The following is a 23,055-nucleotide window of genomic DNA, read 5'->3' on the forward strand; positions in this document are numbered from 1 at the left end:
GTTGGTGGAAGGTGTCTGGTGTGTTATGTGACAGAAGAGTATCCACGAGGATGAAGGGCAAAGTTTATAAAGCAGCGGTGAGGCCGGCCACGATGGACGGATGAGAGACGGTGGACAGCAAGCAGAACTGGAGGTAGCAGAAATGACGATGTTGAGGTTCTCGCTCGGAGTGAGCAGGTTGGATACGATTAGAAATGAGCTCATTAGAGGGAGGGACAGACAATGTTGGATGTTTTGGAGACAAGGTTCGAGAGAGACCAGACTTTGATGGTTTGGACATGTCCAGTGGCGTGAGACTGAGTAAATTGGTAGGAGGATGGTAAGGATGGAGCTACCAGGGAAGAGAGAGCGAGAGGAAGACCAAAGAGAAGGTGGAAGGATGTTGTGAAGGAGGACATGAGGACTGTCGGTGTTAGAGAGGAGGAAGCACGAGATAGGCTTAGATGGAAAAAGACCCCTAACGGGACAAGCCGAAAGGAAAAGAAGAAGAAGAACACGAGACTCGAGTTCCGTCTTACCGCCGTTAAATATATTTGAATGGATAGGCTGACGAAAGCCAGCGACGTAGTTTGTCAACAGGACAGCTATTCGGTTAGGAACATCTAGAGCAGGTTTTCCCAACCTTTATTGAGCCAAGGCGTCCATTTTACATTCGAAATGTATACAAAATTTTATTCGGCGAGTCGTTGGATGATTTTTAAAAATATTTTTTTTGCGGTTCCAGTCAGCACTGCGTTCCGAGTCACTCGGGCAAGCACTCGCCAGGTTGGGTTTTGCGCGCAGGCCGCGACGGGAAGCTGAACGCCGCTCCCCGACAAGGAGACCACGCGGACCGGCGCCAGAGACGCCGGTCCGACGTCTCCCCGCGCGGCGACGGGATCCTCCTCAAATACCCGCAGGTACGTCCGAGAACGCGCCGCTTTGCCCCGGGCTCCCGTCGGACGTCGTTGAGAGATCCTCTCTGCGCCCTCCAGACGGAAATCCGCTTCACGCCGAAGGTGCCCGTCCCTGGCAGATACGTGCTGGTCGTGCATTACCGGCAGCCCGAGCACGTTTCATTTCCTGTGGAACTTGAAGTGGACGCCGGATATAACTGGAAAGGTACGTTGAACTGCCAGCTCACGGTTTTTGGAGGGGTCTGCCGCTTTGTTTTCAACATGTAGCGTCGTTGTTTCGAGGACTGGGGGAAAAAAGGGTAGTGACGATGATAAGATTTGGATTGTTGTTGTTGTTATTGCTGTCATCGTAACAAAAGATTCATTAAAAATAAATCAAAGTAAGAATAATACAGCGGTGCCTCTGTTCTCGACGACAATCCGTTCCAGAAGCCCGGTTGAAAGGTGAAATGTTCGAAAACCAAAGCGCGTTATCCCATTACAATGAATGGAAAATGAAATAATGCGTAGGAAAACCGAGGTACCACAGTACAAATGTTGCAGGCTGCGTGTCCACGTGCGGCTCCGGCTTGTCGTTTTCCGGGCGGTCGCTCAAACGCATCCCTGTGGTTTTCTGGCAGGTTCCATCAACGCGTCGTTCTGCCCCTCGGTGTCGGGCTGCAGAGAGGTTCTGGTGGCCGACGGGCGCGCCGTCCTGGACTTTGCCCAGCACTCTTGGCGCCTGCCGAGCATCTCTGTGCTCGTTCCTCCTCGCAAGACGCTCATTCTGGTCGGTGGACTTTTCATATAGAAATTATTACGAGGGTTGGACCGGCGCTTACGGCAGCCGACTTCGAGCAGGGCGTGGGATCATTTATCAATTTTTTTTATTGACCGTGTTTTCATGTTTGTAGTTTTTTTGCAGGGAACCAACCCCCGAAATTGCTGAGTGGTGCTTTATCCCCACTGATTCAAGAATTTTTGAGGGTTTAAGTTTGTATTATTTTTTTAAATAAATGAATGGAAAATAAAAATACATTTTCAAGGCGTCAATTATCCAGGGGGTCCGGGCCGATCTCTATCCTGGCGGCGGCGACCTGTTATATCGTACTTTATTGGTAATATTTCTTCTATTACTCTGTGCAGTTGTTGTAGATGTTCCCCCCCCAGCGCCTGGGTGGGTTCTCCCCGGGTATTCCGGTTTCCTCCCACATCCCAAAACACGCCCATGCAGTCGTTTGATTGAAAATTCCAAATTTTCTTCCGGTTACGAATGAGCGAGCGCGAATGGTCGTTTGCTTCTACGGGCCCCGCGATCGGCCGGCCGGCGGTTCCGGGTGGACGCCGCCCCTCCCCGCCGGGTCAGCTGGGATCGGCGCCGGCACACCCGACGGAAAATGAATTGATGGGTGGATATTTGCGCTCACATTATTGCTTTTATTTTGATTCTTAATAATTATTATTCCCAAAACAACAGCATTTGTCGACAGGAAAATTGCTTTGCATTTTATTTCAATTATTATTACAAACCAGGCACGGATGTATTAACGTTTGTTTTCGAAGTCACGCGTGTGTTTATTTTCATTTTTCCTTTGAAACTTGTGTATAGCATCAGATATTGCTGATCCCCGAGAGTCGTTACACTCCTGACCTCGTGCGAGAAAATCCTCCGGAGAAGTCGGCGCTCTTCATCCGGCAGTGCGGAGGGGGGGCCTTCTTTATTCAGTACGTCTTCACTTCTAATTGACTCCAAAAGCCCAAAAAAAAATTTAAAAAAAAAAAAAAATGGTTTGCTTGCTATCCTCAGCTCTTATATCTGATTTATCTGTATTATTTTTTTGTTTTGGACGGGGCATCAAGCTGCTTCTCAATGAGCGTGAAGCTTTCAACGACAAATCGACAAAAAAGCAGACCAGCTACAAACTAGCGCCTCCTGGAGGCCATATAAAGATCTGTCCTATTAGAGAACCATCAAATGTTGGTGAAATTCTGTGTATTGATGACTTTTAATATCAATTCATGTTCTTTACAAGTCATCATCAAAAGGCTAGCAGGTAAACTGGCAAATATGGCAGCCGACCGACAAATATTACATAAAGGGTGAACAGAACCCCATGAGGTCGGCAGCTGGAAAGCGTTGGTCTCGCAGTTCTGAGGTCCTGGGTTCAATCCCGGACTCGTCTGCGTGGAGTTTGAATGTTCTCCATGTGCCTGCGTGGGTTTTCTCCGGGCTCTACGGTTTCCTCCCACATCCCAAAAACATGCAACATTAAGTGGGCACTCTAAATTGTCCCAAGGTCTGATTGTGAGTGCGGCTCTTTGTCTTGACGTGCCCTGCGACTGGCTGGCGACCAGTTCAGGGTGTACCCCGCCTCCTGCCCGTTGACAGCTGGGATAGGCTCCAGCACTCCCCGCGATCCTTGTGAGGATAAGCGGCTGAGAAAATGGACGGATGGATGGATGGATGGATGGATGGATGGATGGACAGAACCTCATGAGTCAAAGGCCAAATGTCAAACCGGGTTTCATCTGGATCCATATTTTGTAAACTTGTTGACTTGGGTGGTTCAAGGGTCTACTGAGGTGATCTCCAAGTCCCGTCTTCGTGTTTCCTCAGCCCCCGAACGTCCTCGCGGTTCTGCAGGGACTCGGCGCGCTCCCTGGCGGCCTTTTACAACGGCGGCGCGCTGCCTTGCAATTGTGACCCGTCGGGTTCCGCTGGATCCGTGTGCGACCCGGATGGAGGGCAGTGCCCCTGCAAGCCTCGCGTCATCGGGCTGAGGTGCACCAAGTGTGCCACGGGCTACTACGGCTTCCCCTACTGCCGACGTAAGTAAAAAAACGGAAGTGACTCTTTCTCTGCAGCACCCTCTGCTGGACATCTGCATTATTTCAGCTTTTTAAAGTTCCTTTTTTAAATGATTCCTTAGCACTTCTTCTTCTTCTTCTTCTTCTCACTCTCAAAGCTCTCCAAATATGAACCAAAGTGCGCCAACCTCAAGCCGTTTTTCCGTCACTACCGTCCATCCATTTTCCAAGCCGCTTATCCTCACAAGGGTCGGACATGAAACGCTGTACCGAAATGTTCAAGCAAACTTCATATTTTCTCCAGGAGTCCAACAAATAACGCGAAACTAACGGCAAATTAAGATGGATATGATAATTCTAAACTCTCACGCAACCGCTTATTAAAGACGCGAAACTGTGCGTACTGTTGAAGTATTTGTGTTCCGCTCCAGCGTGCGAGTGCGGCCGCCGGCTGTGCGACGAGGTGACGGGTCGTTGCCTGTGCCCGCCTCAGACGGTCCGGCCGGCCTGCGACGTGTGTCGGAACCGCACGTTCGGTTTTCATCCCCTGCTGGGCTGCGAGGGCTGCGACTGCGCCGGGGACGGCCTCCGCGCCGACGCCGGGCCCGGCTGCGACCGCCTCACCGGACAGTGCAGGTGAACACGTTTTATTATTCTTTTATGTTTTAATTTTGGATTGTTTTGTTTGACAACCTACGCGGTTTTTAAAATACTATTAAAGTATCATATACAAATCGAGGATCTCTGGCGGGATGGATTGTCTGTGGTAGCCATTTAGCACTTTTAGTTTTTGTATGTAGTTAATTATATTTTGATCTTCTATAAAATAATGCAATGCTGACATGAATTTACTCCAGTATTTTTTTTTTTTTAATACATTGCTGTGTACGTTTGTCTAAGAGTTACAATTACCGTAATCTCCGGCCTACAAGCCACATAATTTTTCACATGCTTTAAACCCTGCGTGCGGCTAATTTGTGGATTTTTTTTTTCTAACGACCGCAAGGGGGCACTTGAGCGTAAAAGGTAAGAGTGAGACCGGTGGAATATATGTGCCGAGGAAGTGACTTTTACCGGTCCGGCCCTATAGCGCCGTTACTGCTGTTGTAGTGTGTTACTGCCTTTATCAACCCTGTTAGCGCTGCGCTAGAGTTAGCGTTGTGCTAGCGTGTTGCTCCTGTTTGACTGGCGTGTCTCAGTGATATTTACCGGTAAATTTTATTTTAACCGGCCCTGTTACCGTTAGTGCTAGTATTAGCGTTAGCTTTAGGGCGGCATTAGCGTTAAACTCTTTTTATGTATTGTCTTTCTTTGTAAATAATAAAACTAGCGTGTTGCTGCTGTGATGCTGCTGCGTCTCAGTGATATTTACTGGTAAGTTTTATATTAACCGGCCCTGTTAGCGTTAGCACCGCGCTAGCGTTAACATTGTCTACTGTCGTTCTTTGTAAATATCTCATGTTTCAATGTGGACACTTGCGGCTTTTACACAGGTGTGGCGTATGTACGTACCAAATGGTATTTCCTTTACAAATGTACTCGGTGAACCTTGTTAACCGGGTGCGCTCTGTAGGCCGGGCATTACGGTATATTTTGATCTGTCAGTATAAAATAATAACTATAATGATATCAGTTTAGTGAATTATTTTTTTCCATATACATTTCTGTGTACATTTGTCGTACAGTTACAATTAAATACAATCTTAACACAAAATAAAACCCTTTAGAAGGCAAAGAGCCCAATTTGACCGAGAACTTTGTGTAATTATATTTTATATCAGTATTATATACTTAGACACGATAATCATAAATACAACAAATATACAAAAGCTTATATATACCAAAAAAATAAACCTTCACAACAACAGACACTATAGAGATCCACACAAGCAGCGAGAAAACACGCAAACGCCACACAGGAAGGTTTGAGCTGAGATTCGATCCGAGGACCTCAGAACCGCGTGGCAGACGTCCTAACCGCGACTCCACAGATGACGCGACTCATCACGTCACAGATTGTCGTCCGTTGCAGTTCGTCCGTAGCTAAAACTCGGAATGTGAAGTTGTGTTTCCTCAGGTGACGAATGTTGAAGTTTTAAATTCATCTGCGTCTCTTTCTTGCGACTTTGTGTGCAGCTGCAAGCTCAGGATCGGCGGGCGCCAGTGCGATCGATGCGCCGCGGGCTATTACGGCTTTCCCGACTGCGCCCCTTGCGACTGCGAGCACGGCGGCGTCACGCCCGGCGTGTGCCACCCCGACACGGGGAGGTGTCTCTGCAAGGTACGCCACGCACAGCAAATCTTGCGTCGCTACTCTTGCTTTTGTTTTGTCTGAAATGTGTGCAGGTAAACGTGGGGGGCGCTACTGTTAGCGCTAGCTTTAGCGCGGTTAGCGTTACCGCGGCTAGCGTTAGCTTTAAACTCTTTCCATGTATGCAATCAAATACACAGTTGGGTTGTCAAATGTTTAGTTGTTTTTGTCTTTATGACATCTTTCCAGAATTTGAAATGATAAGTGTCAATGACAATTTGTTTTTGTTGCTATTGTTTGTCGACGCAAGGCGCTAAAGTTGTTGGGACTCCTCGCTCTCTTACTCAGTCCTCGCTCTACTTTTTCTGTCTCTGTTTCCCCTCAAATGTGTGAAGGAAAACGTGGCATGCACTAACTAGTATTAGCGCTAGCTTTAGCGCGGCGCTCGCGTTAGCACGGTTAGCGTTACCGCGGCTAGCGTTAGCGTTAAACTCTTTGTATGTACCGTTTTTCTTTGTAGATAAAACTAGCGTGTTGCTGCTGTGTTACTGGTGTGTCTCAGTGATATTTACTGCTAAGTTTTATTTTAACCGGCCCTGTTAGCGCTAACGTTAGCACTAGCACAGTTTGTTATTTATTTGCAATCAAATACACTGATGGGTTGTCAAATGTTTAGGTTTTTTTTTTGTCTTTATGACATCTTTCCAGAATTTGAAATGATAAGTGTCAATGACAATTTGTTTTTGTTGCTATTGTTTGTCGACGCAAGGCGCTAAAGTTGTTGGGACTCCTCGCTCTCTTACTCAGTCCTCGCTCTACTTTTTCTGTCTCTGTTTCCCCTCAAAAATGTGCGCAGGAAAACGTGGCGGGCGTCAGGTGCGACGCGTGCCGGGACGGCTCCTTCTTCTTCGACCCGTCCAACGCTGACGGCTGCACCGGCTGCTTCTGCTTCGGAGCCGCCGACAAGTGCGGCAGCTCCAGCAAGCGCAGGGGCAAGGTTAATCGGGGGGGGGGGGGGGGGTCACCTTTTGATGGTGCGTGTCGTCATGGCACGTGAGGTGGTTGTGGGTTCCATTCTCAGTCTTGGGCCTTTTGTCTGTGGCACGTGGGCTTTCCAGTATTCCTAAAACATCTTCCGTTTGCATCAATCCATCATTTTATCGCTCTCTTTTTCTAGCTATCATGATTGATCTCAACTGTTATATTTCTGTTATTACATTCCCATAGTTACACCCAAGCAGCACGGTGACTGACTGGTTACAGCATCTGCCTCACAGTTGAGAGGTTGTCGGTTCAAACCCGGTCCCGCCTGTGCGGGGTTTGCATGTTCTCCGTGTCCCTGTGTGGCTTTTCTTCGGGCACTCCGGTTTCCTCCCACATCTCAAAAACATGCGTTAATGACAGACTCCAAATTGCCCGTAGGTGGGATTGGTTCTTTGTCTCTATGTGCCCTGGGATTGGCCGGCGACCAGTTCAGGGTGTACCGCGCTTCCTGCCCAATGACACCTGGGATAGGCTCCAGCGCTCCCACGACCCTTGTAAGGATAAGCGGCTCAGATAATGGATGGATAACCCCTCTATCGTTCATTCATCATTATGTCTTTCTATTTCATATTGTTACTAACATTATTCATCATGTTGTTGTCATATTGTTACATGAGCTTTGTATGGCTTTAGCCTATTTATCGCTCTTATCGTTCTCTCAGTCTCTATGTCTGTAATATGGTTCTATCTCAATGTCTATAGTCATATCTCTATATATTTTTCTATTGCTAATCCATCCATTTTCTTAGCCGCTTGTCCTCACAAGGGTAAGAGGCGGGGTACACCCTGAACCTGTCGCCAGCCAATCGCAGGGCGAATCGAGACAGACAGCTGCAGTGAAAATCACATCGAGGGGCAATTTTTATCGTGTTCAATTAATGTTGCATGTTTTTGGGACGTGGGAGGAAACCGGAGTGCCCACCCGGAGGAAACCCACGCAGGCACGGGGAGAACCAGGTGGGGCCGGGATCGAACACGGTTCCTCAGAACTGTGAGGCCGACGCTTTCCAGCTGCCCCACTGTGCCGCCCTACTGCTAATGTATACATCATTTTATTGTTCTATCTCAATATATCATTATTTCCATATCTCCAGAAAACATATGTACTGTATAATATTATTTGTTCTGATTTTTGTACAAATGAAGTCCTTTCCCAGTAAATAAACGAAATGGAAAAGTAGAAGTCGCAAAAGAAATGTGGCCATCATCGATCTTCTTCTTCACCGCTTTTAGTTCGTGGAGATGCGCGGCTGGCGGCTGGAAGGCGCCGATCGGCGAGCGGTTCCGTCCGTGCTGAACGCGGCCAGCAACACGGCGGTGGCCGACGTGCAGGAGCTTCCCGCTTCGGTCGGAGCGCTGCACTGGGCGGCGCCGGCGGCGTATCGGGGAGACCGGGTGAGTCGCCGCGGGTCACGCGTAGGTGCAGTTCCAAAGTTGTCGGACTTTATCTCTTAAATCTTGACACAAGCGCAACCTCCAAATGTTTGATTCTTATCAGAAGAAGGAGCCTCGCCACCTTTTTATTTATCAAATTGATGGATCGTATGTACATTATTCTTAGCCGCTTATCCTCACAAGGGTCACGAGGAGTGCTGGAGCCTATCCCAGCTGTCAACGGGCAGGAGGCGGGGTACACCCTGAACTGGTCGCCGGCCAATCGCAGGGCACAAGGAGACAAACAGCCGCACTCCCGTTCACACCCATGGGACAATTTAGAGTGTCCGATTCGTGTTGTATGTTTTTGGGGTGTATTATTATTATTATTATTATTATTATATCAATTTATTTTAATTTAATATTTTGTCGGTGATATCTTTTCCCTTTTATGACCACATTTCTTCCTGGAAGACGTTGATCCGCCAGTACCCAAATCCAGCTTTTAAAAATGGACTGTAGCCTGATAAAAAAAAATAAATAAATAAATATATATATATATATATATATATATATATATTTTTTTTTTTTTTTTGGCAGCAGCGCATGTCAACAAAATCTCTTTGCACGAACGCCAATCTCGAGGCGCTTCTCCGTCTTTAATGACCTGCCTGCAATCTTTCAAACTGCTGAACAAAAATGTAAGGGCAGAAATTCAAAACCATCGCAATGAAGAAAAAGAAACGTACTTCAATAATTTATGGATTTATTTCCTCATCATCTCATTGTGGCTTGAACGACATGATGATTGAAGCACCAACAATAAAAGCTTTATTCGCTTTATTCAAATGAGGCTTTCAAGGAGCTCCCCATCGTTTAGTCCTGCCGCCAAATTTCCTCCCCTTGACGATTGTTGTGGTTGTATTTGTCCTCCCAGGTGTCCTCTTATGGCGGTTTCCTCACCTACCAGGCCAAATCCTTCGGTCTTCCCAGCGAGGGAATGATTCCGATGGACAGAACGCCCGATGTCCTACTGACAGTACGTCGAGTTCTGCTTCCCACTCGGGTCCTTCTCTGTTGTTTTTTTTTTTTTCGTTCCTGATGTCATTTGCACGTTTCCTCTCCAGAGCGAGGACATGACGCTGATCCATTTCGCTCCCCAAGTCCAGTTGCCGGACAGACTGTATCAGGGCAGAGTCCAGCTTGTTGAGGTTCATAAAATCTTTCCTGGACGAGGGATTCACCAGCGTCCCAATATTTTATTTTATTTTTTTTTTTAACTTGGTGCCATCTTTTTACCCCCTCATACGGTCTGTCGTCCACAGGGAAACTGGCGCCATGCCGGTACCAACAGGCCCGTGTCCAGAGAGCAGCTGATGACGGTCCTCGCGGGCCTGGCGCATCTGAGGATCCGAGCCCTGTACTATACGCGCAGCCAGCGGCTTAGTCTGGGCCAGGTGGGATTGGAGGAGGCCGCCGACGCCGGGACCGGCGGTCCTGCCAACACGGTGGAGGTCTGCTCCTGCCCCCCGGAGTACGCCGGAGACTCCTGCGAGGTCAGGCGAATGTTTGGATGTCGTCCCAAGTCAGTAAGAGTGTGAAGTGGGGCAGCACGCTCAGCGACCGGTTAGCAAATCTGCCTCACAGTTCTGAGGGCCGGGGTTCAAATCCCAGCTGCCGCCTGTGTGGAGTTTGCATGTACTCCGAAAACATGAACGGTGGTTGACCGAAGACTCGGAATTGCCCGTAGGTGTGAATGTGCGGCCGGTTGTTTGTGTCTATGTGCCCTGCGACCAGTTCAAAGGTGTCCCCGCATCACGCCCAGACCCAGCTGGGATCGGCTCCAGCACGCCCGCGACCCGCGTGAGGATAAGCGGTTTGGAAACTGGATGGGTGAGCGTGAAGGGAATCGAAGTGTATCAATTTCCGAATATGTCTTTTTTTTATGATTCCACAGCAATTTTCAATTGGAAATAATGCAAATATGGAAATAATCTATAGAGCTCGTGCACCTACGTCACCGAAGTCACGTGACTGGCCAGATTGACGGTCGGTTGGAGACGGCACGAAAATACGTCTTATGGCACAACGCCCAGAGTTTTGTCCGATACCGTTAAACATTTAGAAGGTGAAAATAAACAAAGGTATGTGAAAAAATTTTATAAACTCGGCATGGAGGACCCATATTTAATCCCAAAGTCGATGTTTTTGTCGATAAGAAATTGCACTGTTCACCCGCATGCGCTTGTCTTGGACAACTGGATGTACACATGGATCTGGTGATTTTTTTTCAATACAAATAACAATCTTTAAATGAATGACCCCTGGTTTTACATAAACTCGCATTCATTAACTATGATTGGGGGAAATAAAACCTGACAGCGAGTCAGCTCCTCCGTACACGGATGCGTGTTGCGGCCACACGTTAACCTACGTAAACATCACAGTGACCGACGGTTTATTTTCTTTTTTTTAATATGCATTGGACTCATTTGAGAACAATGCATATTAAAAAAAAAAAACATCTGTCGGGGAGAGGTTTACCGAAGATTAACGTTTGCCCGCAACGCGCATCCGTGTACGGAGGAGCCGACTCCCTGCCAGGTTTTTTTTTTTTCCCCCAATCATAGTTAATGAATGCGGCTTTGTATAAAAATGGGGTCATGAGCCAACTTGGCATTACAAATACTTGTTGGGAATTTGAGATTAAGAAAAATAATTCCTACTGGAAGTGAAGCGATCGCTATGCAGTCGTGTGCATATCTTGGTTGGCCACCATCCTTCACGTTTCATTGCCGAAATCCATCGATCTTTCCTCGTCGTTTCATCTGCTATTCCATCGAATGATCTCTTTGAATCTCTGTCTCGTTTGTTGTGAACACCGACAGCACAACAAGTCTCGGGGCATTGTGAATATTCTGCTCCGGTTCAATGTCCCCCCCCCTACACTGTCGAGCGGCTCTTTTTGACCTGCAATATGGCGCCGTGAAAATGGTGACGTCACGTGCACGAGCTCCATTCCAGGGTAAAACCTTCACCGCTTTCATCAACCGGTTACAAATAAGCGGTTATAACCAGTTTTCGTTTTTTTTTTAATCGAAACCGTAATCGGACTTTCGGAATCGGTTAAAATTTCCAATCATTTCTTTCGGTTCCGGCACTCCACATTGCGCTATTTTTTCAACGTCGTTTCCCCTTTTTTCAAGTTTCGCTGTTAGAGTAAAGTTGGACTCAAAAGAACATTCAGTTAAATCAAAGAAACATCAAACATGGCATCGAGGAAACGCTCGGTATACTTTCCTGCCCTTTCTGAAAGTCCGAAAGAAGAATGTTAACATTAAAACATTTTTACAAAAAAAAAAACAAAAATTTAACTGACATTCAACAAGCTTGTTTGTCAATATTGTATACAAACTACCCCATTACCGCAGAGTAAATTAACGATCGATGGTGTAGCGCCGGAGAAAGACATCAAAACACTACTCGCATAAACGGGGGGAACTCTGTGAACTCGTCACTCCGGAAGAGCAACAACAAAAACAGTCCGTGCGGAACCCTGCACCCCAACTGGAGGTCCCGCGGGTGAATGATGTAAACACCACAATGGTACCGCTTTTAAAACCGGTTAATCGTTTTTTTTGCTACAGCTGTTCGGTTAAAACCGGTTATGAAAGTAAGCGTTTTTTTTTTTTTTTTTTGCGATCCCGAGTCCATACGGTGACGTACTCCAGCGTTTTTGTGGACTGCGCACCTGCGGGTGGAGCCCAAAAACTGCCATAATTTGATTTCGGCCGGGGTTGCTGCGCATGTTTCCCACTCTGGTCAACCGGTATTGAGCGTATCGAGCACGTCAATTCAGTCGGATTGAGTAAATGCGACAAAAAGAAAAAGAAAAACAAAGAGCCTTTCGCTTCAGTAGTCCACAATTGAAGTGATGTCTCACTCGGTACACCAAGGTCATAACCGCGGTTCGATCTTTCAAGTTGTTTTTTTTTCCCCCCCTTGTGGCCTTTTGGCACAAATCTTATTATTATTTTTATCTTTAGCACTTTCAGGGCATGTTCCGCCATGTGAGGCAAACCGTCCTCGCTTCCAAACCTCTCCCCGTTGTGTCGCGTCATCGCGGAGGAGCCGAACCGCCTCCCGGTTCTTCGAAGGTTGCCCCGACACGCCCGAAGTAAACATTGCACCCTTTTCGCTTGGGGGGGGGGCAAAGTCAGCGGCTGAGGAGACTCGGGCGGAATGCGCCGCAGGAAAATAACCGGTAGGCCAAAACGACGCGGCCTCGGGCTAAGATGGGATGAAAAGCACAATCACGCAGACATAATATTAGCCATCATAAAGGCCGGATCACTGCCGCGTGGGGACAACTCGCTGAGTCGGGAACAGCATTCCATTGTTGAGGAAAAAGGAGCGTTTGGACCGTAAATTCCTTTTTTTTTTTTTTCAACGCGCATTCCTTCCTGTCTGCGGGGCTCTTTGTTGCGGTCTTGTGTTTGTTTTGTTGCGTTTGAGGGCAGCGCAACGAAATTGCGGCGAGCGCGTCTGCCCCGTCGTCTAAACGTGCTGGGTTTGAATCCTGGCTCCGCAGTGTACACCAGCTTCTTCTAAAATTGTCCATAGGTGTGTACGTGTGTCACACGGGATAGGCTCCAGCTCACCCGCCACCCGATCAGGACATAACCGCGTCGAAAACCCATCATCGTGCAACATTTAATTTGGTCCATTTCGAGGAAGTTGAGTCGACGTGGAGCATCTTGGGAAATCTTGCCTGACCTCATGGTTACTCATCATAATTTGTTTGATTGTATATGCACTGAATCTCCTAGCGATCAAGTGTGTGTGTGTGTGTGTGTGTGTGTGTGTCTGACAGTCCAGCAGACACACCCAAAAGTGTGTGCGTTTGTTTGCGTGATTCAGGTGTGACTCTTCTGTCTGAGGGTGTGTGACACGATCATGCAGACACACACACACACACACACTTCCTCCTTTAAGGACCGCAACTGATTTTTCACATCCGAATCAAAATCAGAATCAGAATCGTCTTCATTTCGCCCAGCATGCCGAAAACACACAAGGAAATTTGTTGAAGTTGCTCCGGTACCACAACAGAAAATATGTTGGAGACATAAAGCCACTGAGGAATAAAAAGTTACTCGTAATTTAGCAATGAAGGTGCAATTGTTGTTGTTGTTGACCACAGATGTCAAAATCAAGGCCCTGGGGCCAAATCCGGGTAACACGATGATTTTATGCGGCCCGCAGAGGCAAATCATGTATATCAACCGTCATTATTTTTATTCAAATCTGTACTAAAATTTCATATAATCTTGAGATATATTGCGAGCATTTTTTTGTGTTAGCAAACAACAATAGTTGAAAAAGCCACTATGCTGGATTTCTGATTCCCGCCCTACAGAGCACACACCTGGTTATAAGCCTCACCCAGTACATTTGTAAAGGAAATACCGTTTGGTACATACATAGGCCGGAGCCGTGTAAAAGCCGCAAATGCCCACATTGAAACCCACATTGAAACACGAGATATTTACAAAGAAAGACGTACACAGAGAGTTTAATGCTGGCGTCGCCGCGCGCGCTAACGCTAGCACCACTGCGCTAACAAGGCCAAGGTTTAAAAAAAAAAAACAACAACATACTGGTAAAAATCACTTAGAAACGACAGTAACACGCTCGCACAGCGCTATCAGGGCCGGACCGGTAAAAGTCACTTCCTCGGCACATAGATTCCACCGGCCTCACTCTTACCATTTCCGCGCGAGTGCCCCCTTGCGCCCGTTAGAAAAAATGCGCAAATTAGCCGTGTCGGCCCATAAACCGGCGTGTGAAAAAAAGTCGCGGCTTATAGGCCGGAAATTGCGGTAATTCGCTCATAAATTTCACGTGTAAATATGATGAGGTGATGAGACCAAACTATAACGACAACGTGGCCAGCGACAAAAATGACACCCCTGTTGTTGACAATTTGACAATATTGTGATTTTAACAATGAAATAGTAAATGGGTGAAGAAAGGTTAGATTATTTGCTGACATTTCGGGCAATGAAGTGAAATGAAACAATTCCTTCCAGGAGCTTGAAGATTTCTTCCGATGGTTTATTGCACTGGCGTTTGCGTGTACAGGAGGGAGAGGAATGGAAAAGGAAGGAGAGAAGAACGAGTGTACACGTGAACACCTGCATGTGCGTGCTTGTGCGGCTTCGTACAGTCAGCGCACTTACTCAGCTGGGGACGGGGCGTGTCCGTGTCCGTGTCCGTGTGTGTGTGTGTGTGTGTTTAAGAGGCTGAAGCCAGGGGAAAGTGAGTTTCACACGGACTAAACATCAGGAATGTCGGAGAGCTGGATCGCACGGCACCGGAGCGCCGGTGGGGTTCTGCTCACGACCTTGCTCTGCGGGTCTCTGCTCGGGCTGTGCCGGGCCGGCAACAGGCCCGTCCGGGGAGGGGCGTCCCTCCCCGGCTACGCCGCGCGCGACGGCAGATGGATGTCGAGGCGGCAGGCCGACCGGTGGGTCGGGTATCCCGGGTTCAGCGAGCGGGGGAGGGACGGGGGGCAAGCGGTCCTCTTTCCTTCCGTCGGCGACGACTCGGTCGGGAATCGGATCGAGGTAAAATGAAAGCTGTCGAGGTTTTGTCTGTTCGTCCGGGAGGGGGGCAAAGGCTGCGCCGGTGTCGGTTCATGTTTTCTGGAGCTCAACGTCCGCGCTGTGCGATTATATTTGTGCCGCGCCAAATCTGCTGATTATCATCAAGATGGTGGCTTCACGTCGCTCCACTTCAATTCAAAATGTTTTCTTGCTTTCTTTTTTTTGTAGAAATGCGCCCCCGGGTACTTCCGAGACGGCAGCGGGCCGCTGCTGGGCCGCTGCGTGCGCTGTAACTGTAACGGTCTGGCAGACGAGTGCGAGGACTGGACCGGGAGGTGCCTGGTGAGCCTGCACTCGCGCTACTCAAAGTACTCGATTGCGTTCATCGTAAAAAAAGAAAAATGTTCCGACTTTTACATACAGGAAAATCTTTTTCATCATATTACAGCTTCAACAAATGACTGACCGTATATTAGACTGATTCAAACTCAAATGGTATCATTTGATAATAATTCAATGACTTAAAGTAATGAATCAGAGAATCATATTTAATAATAATTAAATTTCAAGTGAATATTGTCTGCTTTTAATATTACTTCTGTCACATTCAAATTCTTGTTTTGTTTCTTTAATGATAAAATAAGTTATAAATTATTTCAGTTTCTGCCTCCAAGGATAATGATATAATATTATCGTATCAATGGAAATAATCAAAATTTTCAATAAGCATACTTATATAACCAAGATTTTGAATCATTTTGAATGCAAGTATATATATATATAATATATATATATATATATATATATATAACATTATTTTTCTCATTTTTTTTCTCCATAGTAATTCCAAGCATTATCTCAAAAGGATTGATTAAACTACTGTAAATTCTCACACATTCATTTTGTTATTTTAAATGAAATGTATCATAAATATTCTATAATCGGCAGTTAATTGTTCGTTTACAGGAATTAATTTTATTTGTGCAGCTGCAGAATATTTGAGTTTTTCAGCAAATAACTAGGACGGAAGCAAAAAGTTAAGTTTCGTAATAGCGAATCGTCGGGGTTCACTGTTCAGATTTTTGTATTTGGCTAAAAATGTAAATTGAGACATTTATTTCAGTCCTGATCATTTTAATTGGTTGTGCGCCGTGAGATTTTTCTAATAAATGAAAACAAGCGCTGGGAAACACTGAATCCAGAATTCCTGGTTCCTGCATCGACATGGCAAAAATGTCCAGAACTCGAAATGAAATACATTTATCATATCATGTTAGCAGCCCTCTCGTGTCTCCTTATGAAACGCCACAAATATTTCCATTGGCGTCGCGGTTTCCTCCTCGTCGTCATTCCGCTCGAAGGGAGGATGAGCCCGTGCACATTTGAAGATCGCAACCTCGCCGTTAAACCGTCGTCATGCAAGACGGGGCCTGCGTCGCCCTCGCCGGCAGAGTTCGCAACATCAGGCGCGTCCCCGCCAACCGCTCGGCATCGAGACGTCGCCCCTCTCAGACCCCCCCGATCCTCGCGTGCGGGCGCCGGTCCGCTGAAATTGGTCCTTGGTTGTATTTCTCAGAACTGTAAGTACAACACAGCCGGAGACAGATGTGAATACTGCAGGGAAGGTTACTATGGCGACGCTATTCAGAGGACCTGCCAGCTGTGTCCCTGCCCTTTCAGCACGGTCGCAAATAGGTGAGTTAAGACCGACTCCCGAAAAAAAAACAAAAAACAAAAGTTCCTGTGGTGCTCACGTAACACGCGCGCTGCATTCCTAGCTTCGCCGTGGCGTGCCGACAGATCTACGGAGACTTCCAGTGCATTTGCAGAGCGGGATACGCTGGAGAAAAATGCGAGAAGTAAGTCCAAGCGTGTTTATTGCAAGGGGGGTTGTGGGGGGAATCCACAAAATCCTTAATACAGGGAGTCCTCGGGTCAAGACGGTCTCGACCGAAGATTTTACAACGCCTGTTTTGTCTGGCTAACGCTTGCCCGTGTTTGTGCGCCGGGAGTATCTTCGCATTTTTCGGCCTCCTTTTGGGACATTATCGCCCCAAAGACGAAAGCTGTGTCTTTTAGCAATGCTTCTGCAGCCAAAAGCAAAACCTATCACCATGGAAACGAAGCTCAAGATCAGAGAGAGGAGGGACACCAACGCCACCGAGGCTTCAGTCGGTCGACCGCGGTGACAAGTATTAAAGACAAAGCCCGTATTTTAGCGCATGTGAAGGGTTCCGGTTCTGGTCCTACGTCAGACACGATGATCACAAAACAAGGTTCTTTGATTCTTGTTGAGATGGAGAAGATTGAGGACCAGGTTCCTTCGCTATAGCTAAGCGCCGCCTCCCTGTCTTCTTCTCCATCCACTTTTCAGCAGTAATGCTCAGTAAGTCATCTGCTTGATTATTTGTTGGTACTTTGATGAAAATTCTGACTTTAATGGCGGAATCCGACTGAAGTCGAAATTCGAGTTAAGTCGCTACTGTAGGAACGGATCTCAGTCGTAGACCGAGGACTCCCTGTACAATGTCGAGACGCCGTAATAGCTGTGTGCCTCCCACACGCTTTAAACACAATAAAATTGATTAAAAGACAATAAAAAAAAATATTAAAACGTACTTTGGGGAGTATTTTATTTAGCGTCTGTTCTTATTCTGTTGCTTACACAGTTCTCCATATATTAAGCAAAGAAAAAAAACGGAGCGTAGCATCCAATGTTGCTCACGGGTTTATTTTCTCACCGCGACGACGATTATCGGAGCTTCCTCAGTTGGGGACCTTCTCTGCTTCTTCTTCTTGCTCTTAATTACGCCGCATGTAAAGCACGGTGAGTTAGCTTGTGTATGAAATGCGCTATGCAAATAAATTTTAATTTTGCACACCATCCATTTGACCTCAGTACTGCTCGGCACATTGTGGTGCAACTCGGTACTACATTGACGGCACTCGCCTCTAAATTCGGACTTGCCTGTAGACTGTCGACGATAGATTTTTATTTTTTTTTTTAAGACATTTTAGACATTGTACCTAATTTGTTTGTACTTCCTGCAGGTGCGCTCCTGGGTTTTATGGCGACCCGCTGGTTCCAGGCGGAAGCTGTCGCCCTTGTAATTGCAACGGAGATGGCAACACCTGTGACCCCGCGACTGGAGGTTACACATTCTGTCGAATTATTTCATCCACCAATTGACGTTTACTGTGGAAGTAGATGAATGTCACCAGAATTTGAATTAAAGTGATCACATTTTCAATTGTTGCTACAATTCGCTGTCGAAAAATTCACCGTCCGGGCCACCGGGCGGGGTTACTTCAGGTCAGAACCGAACAGCCAGCCAATCGCAGTTACGCTTTCTTAGTCACATGACGTCACATACTAAGAAAGCGGAACTGGATTGGCTGGCTGTTCGGTTCTGACCTGAAGTAACCCTGCCCGGTGGCACGGGCGGGGAATTTTAGACAGCGAATTGTAGCCGGTTGAATTTTTAACATTGAAAAGTTACACTTAAATCCAACTATTGAAAATGTGATCACTTTACATTTCAAATTCAAATCCTGGCGGCACGGATCTACTTCCATATTAGTAGCGGACGCATAGTGTCGGGGGGCAGGATGCAAAAAGGCAGACAAATAGAACCAATTTCCAGGATGTTTGAAAGCATAAACATAGCACCGGTGACCAGGTGCTAAAGGGGCAGTCCGTCAAGGGGCGGACAAGTTGCAGCAGAAATTCCGACGTAAAGGGATTGCACTCGCGCATTCGTACTGTCGTTATTGATATCATATTTGTTTCTACCTCCGCAGTTTGCAAGAACAACCTGGAGCCTGGAGACACCAACGCAAACGACCGCTGCCAAGGTGAAGCGACTGGGAATTTTCCCGGGTTTCTGTCGGACTGACTCGACTCAACGTTCTCTTGCTTTCCAGAGTGCGATAACTGCGCGCAGACTTTACTGCAAGACTTGGAGAAGCTGGACGACCAGCTGCTGAGGATCAAAGTTCAGCTGGACAACGCCGCCGCCGGCGCCACCTCCCAGGACAGACTCAGGAAGCTGGAGCGGACCGTAGCCGACACCAAGGTAACGGCCACTTAGTCCTCCAGACTAGCAGCGGCAGCCGCGGGATTGTGGCTGACAAGTCCGGACTCATCCGATCCATGGCTTGCGCGGCCGCAAGTGCAATGCACACACTCGACAGTCATTCGTTCGATGTACATACTGTACGCACACACTCACGCTCGCGTATGTCGACACTCGCGCTTTCGTGCTGGGTGCGCTGAGAAGTCGTCGCAGTGCATGTTGTCCCGCGCTGGGCCTCGACGGGATTTAGAGACTTCGGAAAGCAACTCCAAAAATTGGCAACGCATTATTTTGACTGAAAATAATAAAGCAGGGATTGAACTAAGGCGGCAGGGTGGCTCAGCACAATTGTGAGGTCTTGGGTTCGATCCTGGACCTGCCTGTGTGGAGTATGCATGTTCTTTCTCGTGGGTTTTCTCCGGGCACTCCGATTTCCTCCCACATACCAAAAACATCCAACATGAATTGGACGCTCTAAATTGCCCATAGGTGTGATTGTGAGTGCGGCTGTTTGTCTCTATGTGCCCTGTGATTGGCTGGCGACCAGTTCAGGGTCAACCCCGCCTCCTGACCGTTGACAGCTGGGATGGGCTCCAGCACTCCCCGCGACCCTCATGAGGATAAGCGGCAAAGAAAATGGACGGATGGATTGAACTAAAATTATTAGTGGGTGGAACATGTTGACATCATATTCAGTGAAGTATTGCATTTTATGGTTCCCGATGGGCGCTAGCGCAGATATTTTATTTCATGTTTTTTTACATTGTGTCTTCTGATCAATATTTTTTTTTAAAGTTAGCACTTATTTGAAGGTTATAATTGCTGTAACATTAATTAATTAGTTCATTTCCATTGGCCCGTCTGTGGCATTTGGGATGTTACCGTTTGTTAGCGTGAAGCTATTCTACGTTCATGAGACAAATAAAAAATGGAAAAAAGACATAATAAAAATAAAACGATCACTCACGATATTGCTTGCTACAGTGCAGATTTTTAAGCCAAACAGCAACACATACAAGGAGCGCATAAAACAATCATCTTCTGCATATATTCTCTCTGCCCTTATGAGAACGATAAATTGTAACACGGCACAACGTGCAACTTTATCATGTTAAAACGGAAAGAAGCTCATTTAAAACGGGCAGGACAAGAGACGAGTTGCATCCATACATACATTTGTCTTTTAAAAATTGTTTTAATCATCACATTAGTATTCCTTTATTTTGGGGTGTACTTCATTTTGTATTTATATTTTGTTTTTGCAGAATCTGTTGAACAAATTCAACATCTCTGTCAATACCCAAAGTTCCCGAGTCAAGCAGATGGAAGACGACATGCTGACTCTCTCTGATGACATCGCGTCTCTTCAAGACAAGGTAAGAAAACCCCGTTTCGTGTCGTTTCCAAATCCATCCATTTGCAGTAATGTGTGGGTGTCAAAAATGCGTGATTTGGATTGACATTCAGGCGGACAAGACAGCCGTGGATGCTGACAAAGCAGTTCTGGATGTTGAAAAATCCCAAAAGAGAGCGCAGGTTTTGGACCGAGAGATTCAAAACATGCTCAAGAAAATCCAAGGTAAAGCCCGCGCGCCCTTCACCGGTCGAACGCAAACGAGGTTCATTTCCCCGCATCTTGGGCGCTTTCAGCTCTGCTGGAGCAGTTGAAGGACGGCTCCGGCGGCGGCGGCGGCGCCCGGCCGGGTGAGGACCTCACCAAGGCGCTGGAGGAGGCCCAGCGCATGGTCAAGGAGATGGAGAACAGGAACCTGACGCCCCAGAAGACGGCGGCCGACACGGAGAGGGAGGAGGCCAGGAAACGTAGGAGACGCCACAAACTCACCTTTTACACTCCCTCCAAGTCTCTCTCCCATTGGCTGTCTCGAAGAACCGAAAAGAACAAAACAGAACAAACAAATTGCAGTCAAGCAAATTTTCATGTAGGGCATTTTTTTCACAATGAGGATTCGCAAAGTGCTTCGTATACCGTAAAATAACGTCATACATTTTACTTTTTAATACAAAAATCCAATCAAACAAGTCAAAATAATAATAAAAATAGCACTTAGATCAATGCTAAATACCATTTGGTACATATATAGGCCGCAGCCGTGTAAAAGCCGCAGTTGCCCACATTGAAACACGAGATATTTACAAAGAAAGACTGTACACAGAGAGTTTAACGCTAGTGCTAAAGCTAGCGCCGCGCTAACGCTAACAGGGCTGGTTAAAAGAAAACATACTGGTAAAAATCACCGAGACACAGCAGAAACACGCTAGCCCAGGGCTATCAGGGCCGGACCGGTAAAAGTCACTTCCTCGGCACATATATTCCACCGGTCTCACTCTTACCTTTTCTGCTCGAGTGACCCGACAATTTAGAGTGTCCAGTTAATGTCGCATGATTTTGGGACGTGGGAGGAAACCGGAGTTCCCAGAGAAAACCCACGCGGGCACGCAGACAACACGCAAACTCCACACAGGCGGGGCAGGGATTGAACCTCGAGTTCTGAAAACTGTGTATGGGCAAGGCTTCACAAGCTGCTCCACCGTGCTGCCCCCACACACATTCCTTTTCATTTAATATTGTACATTTACAATTACATTTATTGCTTAATACATGTTTTCAGATTTTCTCAAGGGATTATTTATAAACATAATGGCAGAATTACCGAGGGAATTACTGTACTGCTAAAGCACCTCATGTGTGTGTGTTCCGTATTACTCGTCCAGTCCTGGACTACATCAAGAGCGACATGAGTAAGCAGTTGGACCAAAACGAGAACTCGGCGGGAAGGTTGAAGGAGCAGCTGAACAACTACGACGCCAGGCTGAAGGAGCTGGACAAGTCCCTGAAGGACGCCACGGAGCTGGTGAAAAAAGCCAACGCCCAGAACGGACTCAACGCCCAAGCGATGCCCGAGCTCCAGGTAAGCAAACGGGGTACCTGCGGAACCTGATCGGAACACATTAGATCAGAGACGGCTTTAGAAGTTAATTTCATAACCTCTCTGACGCGATCTGATGTCATTATTTTCACCACTTTAAGCGATGATTTCTTGTACTAAAGCGACGTGTTTCCCACAGAATCGCATCAACAACCTGATGAAAAAACGCAAGACCGTCAAGGACCAGATGGCGACGACGGCAGATGAACTGAAGAAAGTGGAAGATTTGATCAAAGCGCTTTCCAACAACAAAACGGTACAACGATTCGCGTCGTTGATTTTGTAAATTGTCTGAAAACAATTGACGCGCTAAAACTGTCTGGGGTCCTGAAGATGACCCCCACAGTACAACGCACACTGACAATCCCGAGTCTTCTCCCCCGAAATTTATAGTATCAAGATTGACCTGGGAGAGGCGGCAGTGGCTGACCAAAAATACAAGGAAGATAGGAGTCGTAGTACAGTAGTAGTAGCGTAATTCCCGGCCTCCAGAGCGCACCTGGTTATAAGCTTCGGTACACAGAAAGAGTTTAACGCTAACGTTAGCGTGGCACTACCGTTAAACTCTTTCTGTGTAAAAAAAAAAAAGTAGGGTTTTTTTTTTCAGCTTGTCCCGTTAGGGGTCGCCACAGCGTGCCATCTCAGATGAACGCTCATATTTGTTTTGGCACAGTTTTACGCCGGATGCCCTTCCCGATGCATCCCCTTGGGGAGTAGAGGCCCCAGTGAGATACAAACTCACGTTTACCAAACCACTGCTCTAATCACTGAGCTATCGGGCATCAAAAACTCTTTCTGTGTACCGAGGCTTAAAACCAAGTGCGCTAACGCTAGCACCGTGGTAATGCAAGCGCGGGGCTAACACTAGCCCCGCGTCACATAAACTGCAGGGTTGAAAGCGTGTGAAAAAAGTCGCGGCTTGTAGGCCAGAAATTACGTTAATAGTAGTAGTAGTAGTATTAGTAGTAGTAGTAGTGTGTGTTTCTTTCGGCTTGTCCCTTTCGGGGTCGCCACAGCGTGTCATCTCAGATGAACTATTAGTACAAAATCACTCGGTAATCTTTTGGAGAC

The 23,055-nt window shown here is 47.0% G+C and overlaps 1 protein-coding gene across 8 annotated transcripts in view; it reads left to right on the plus strand.

Moving 5' to 3' along the window:
* The window catches only part of si:ch211-241e1.3 (laminin subunit alpha-3), an 84,636-nt gene that overhangs the window by 47,360 nt on the left and 14,221 nt on the right, over positions 1-23,055 (plus strand). For all 8 annotated transcript variants that reach the window (XM_061838559.1, XM_061838562.1, XM_061838563.1 and 5 more), the window contains 23 exons: positions 725-899; positions 975-1,101; positions 1,517-1,665; positions 2,485-2,600; positions 3,493-3,704; positions 4,115-4,319; positions 5,820-5,964; positions 6,791-6,931; positions 8,212-8,373; positions 9,290-9,391; positions 9,480-9,563; positions 9,678-9,908; positions 15,189-15,302; positions 16,537-16,655; positions 16,739-16,819; positions 18,012-18,112; positions 18,762-18,815; positions 18,885-19,036; positions 20,302-20,412; positions 20,504-20,615; positions 20,687-20,857; positions 21,770-21,966; positions 22,124-22,240. In XM_061838559.1, the coding sequence (XP_061694543.1) occupies positions 725-899; positions 975-1,101; positions 1,517-1,665; positions 2,485-2,600; positions 3,493-3,704; positions 4,115-4,319; positions 5,820-5,964; positions 6,791-6,931; positions 8,212-8,373; positions 9,290-9,391; positions 9,480-9,563; positions 9,678-9,908; positions 15,189-15,302; positions 16,537-16,655; positions 16,739-16,819; positions 18,012-18,112; positions 18,762-18,815; positions 18,885-19,036; positions 20,302-20,412; positions 20,504-20,615; positions 20,687-20,857; positions 21,770-21,966; positions 22,124-22,240 (3,178 nt within the window). The remainder of the gene's footprint in view (positions 1-724; positions 900-974; positions 1,102-1,516; positions 1,666-2,484; positions 2,601-3,492; positions 3,705-4,114; positions 4,320-5,819; positions 5,965-6,790; positions 6,932-8,211; positions 8,374-9,289; positions 9,392-9,479; positions 9,564-9,677; positions 9,909-15,188; positions 15,303-16,536; positions 16,656-16,738; positions 16,820-18,011; positions 18,113-18,761; positions 18,816-18,884; positions 19,037-20,301; positions 20,413-20,503; positions 20,616-20,686; positions 20,858-21,769; positions 21,967-22,123; positions 22,241-23,055) is intronic.

Source organism: Syngnathoides biaculeatus, chromosome 13 (genome assembly GCF_019802595.1).
Source record: "Syngnathoides biaculeatus isolate LvHL_M chromosome 13, ASM1980259v1, whole genome shotgun sequence".
In the NCBI taxonomy this organism is placed as follows: Eukaryota; Metazoa; Chordata; class Actinopteri; order Syngnathiformes; family Syngnathidae; genus Syngnathoides; species Syngnathoides biaculeatus.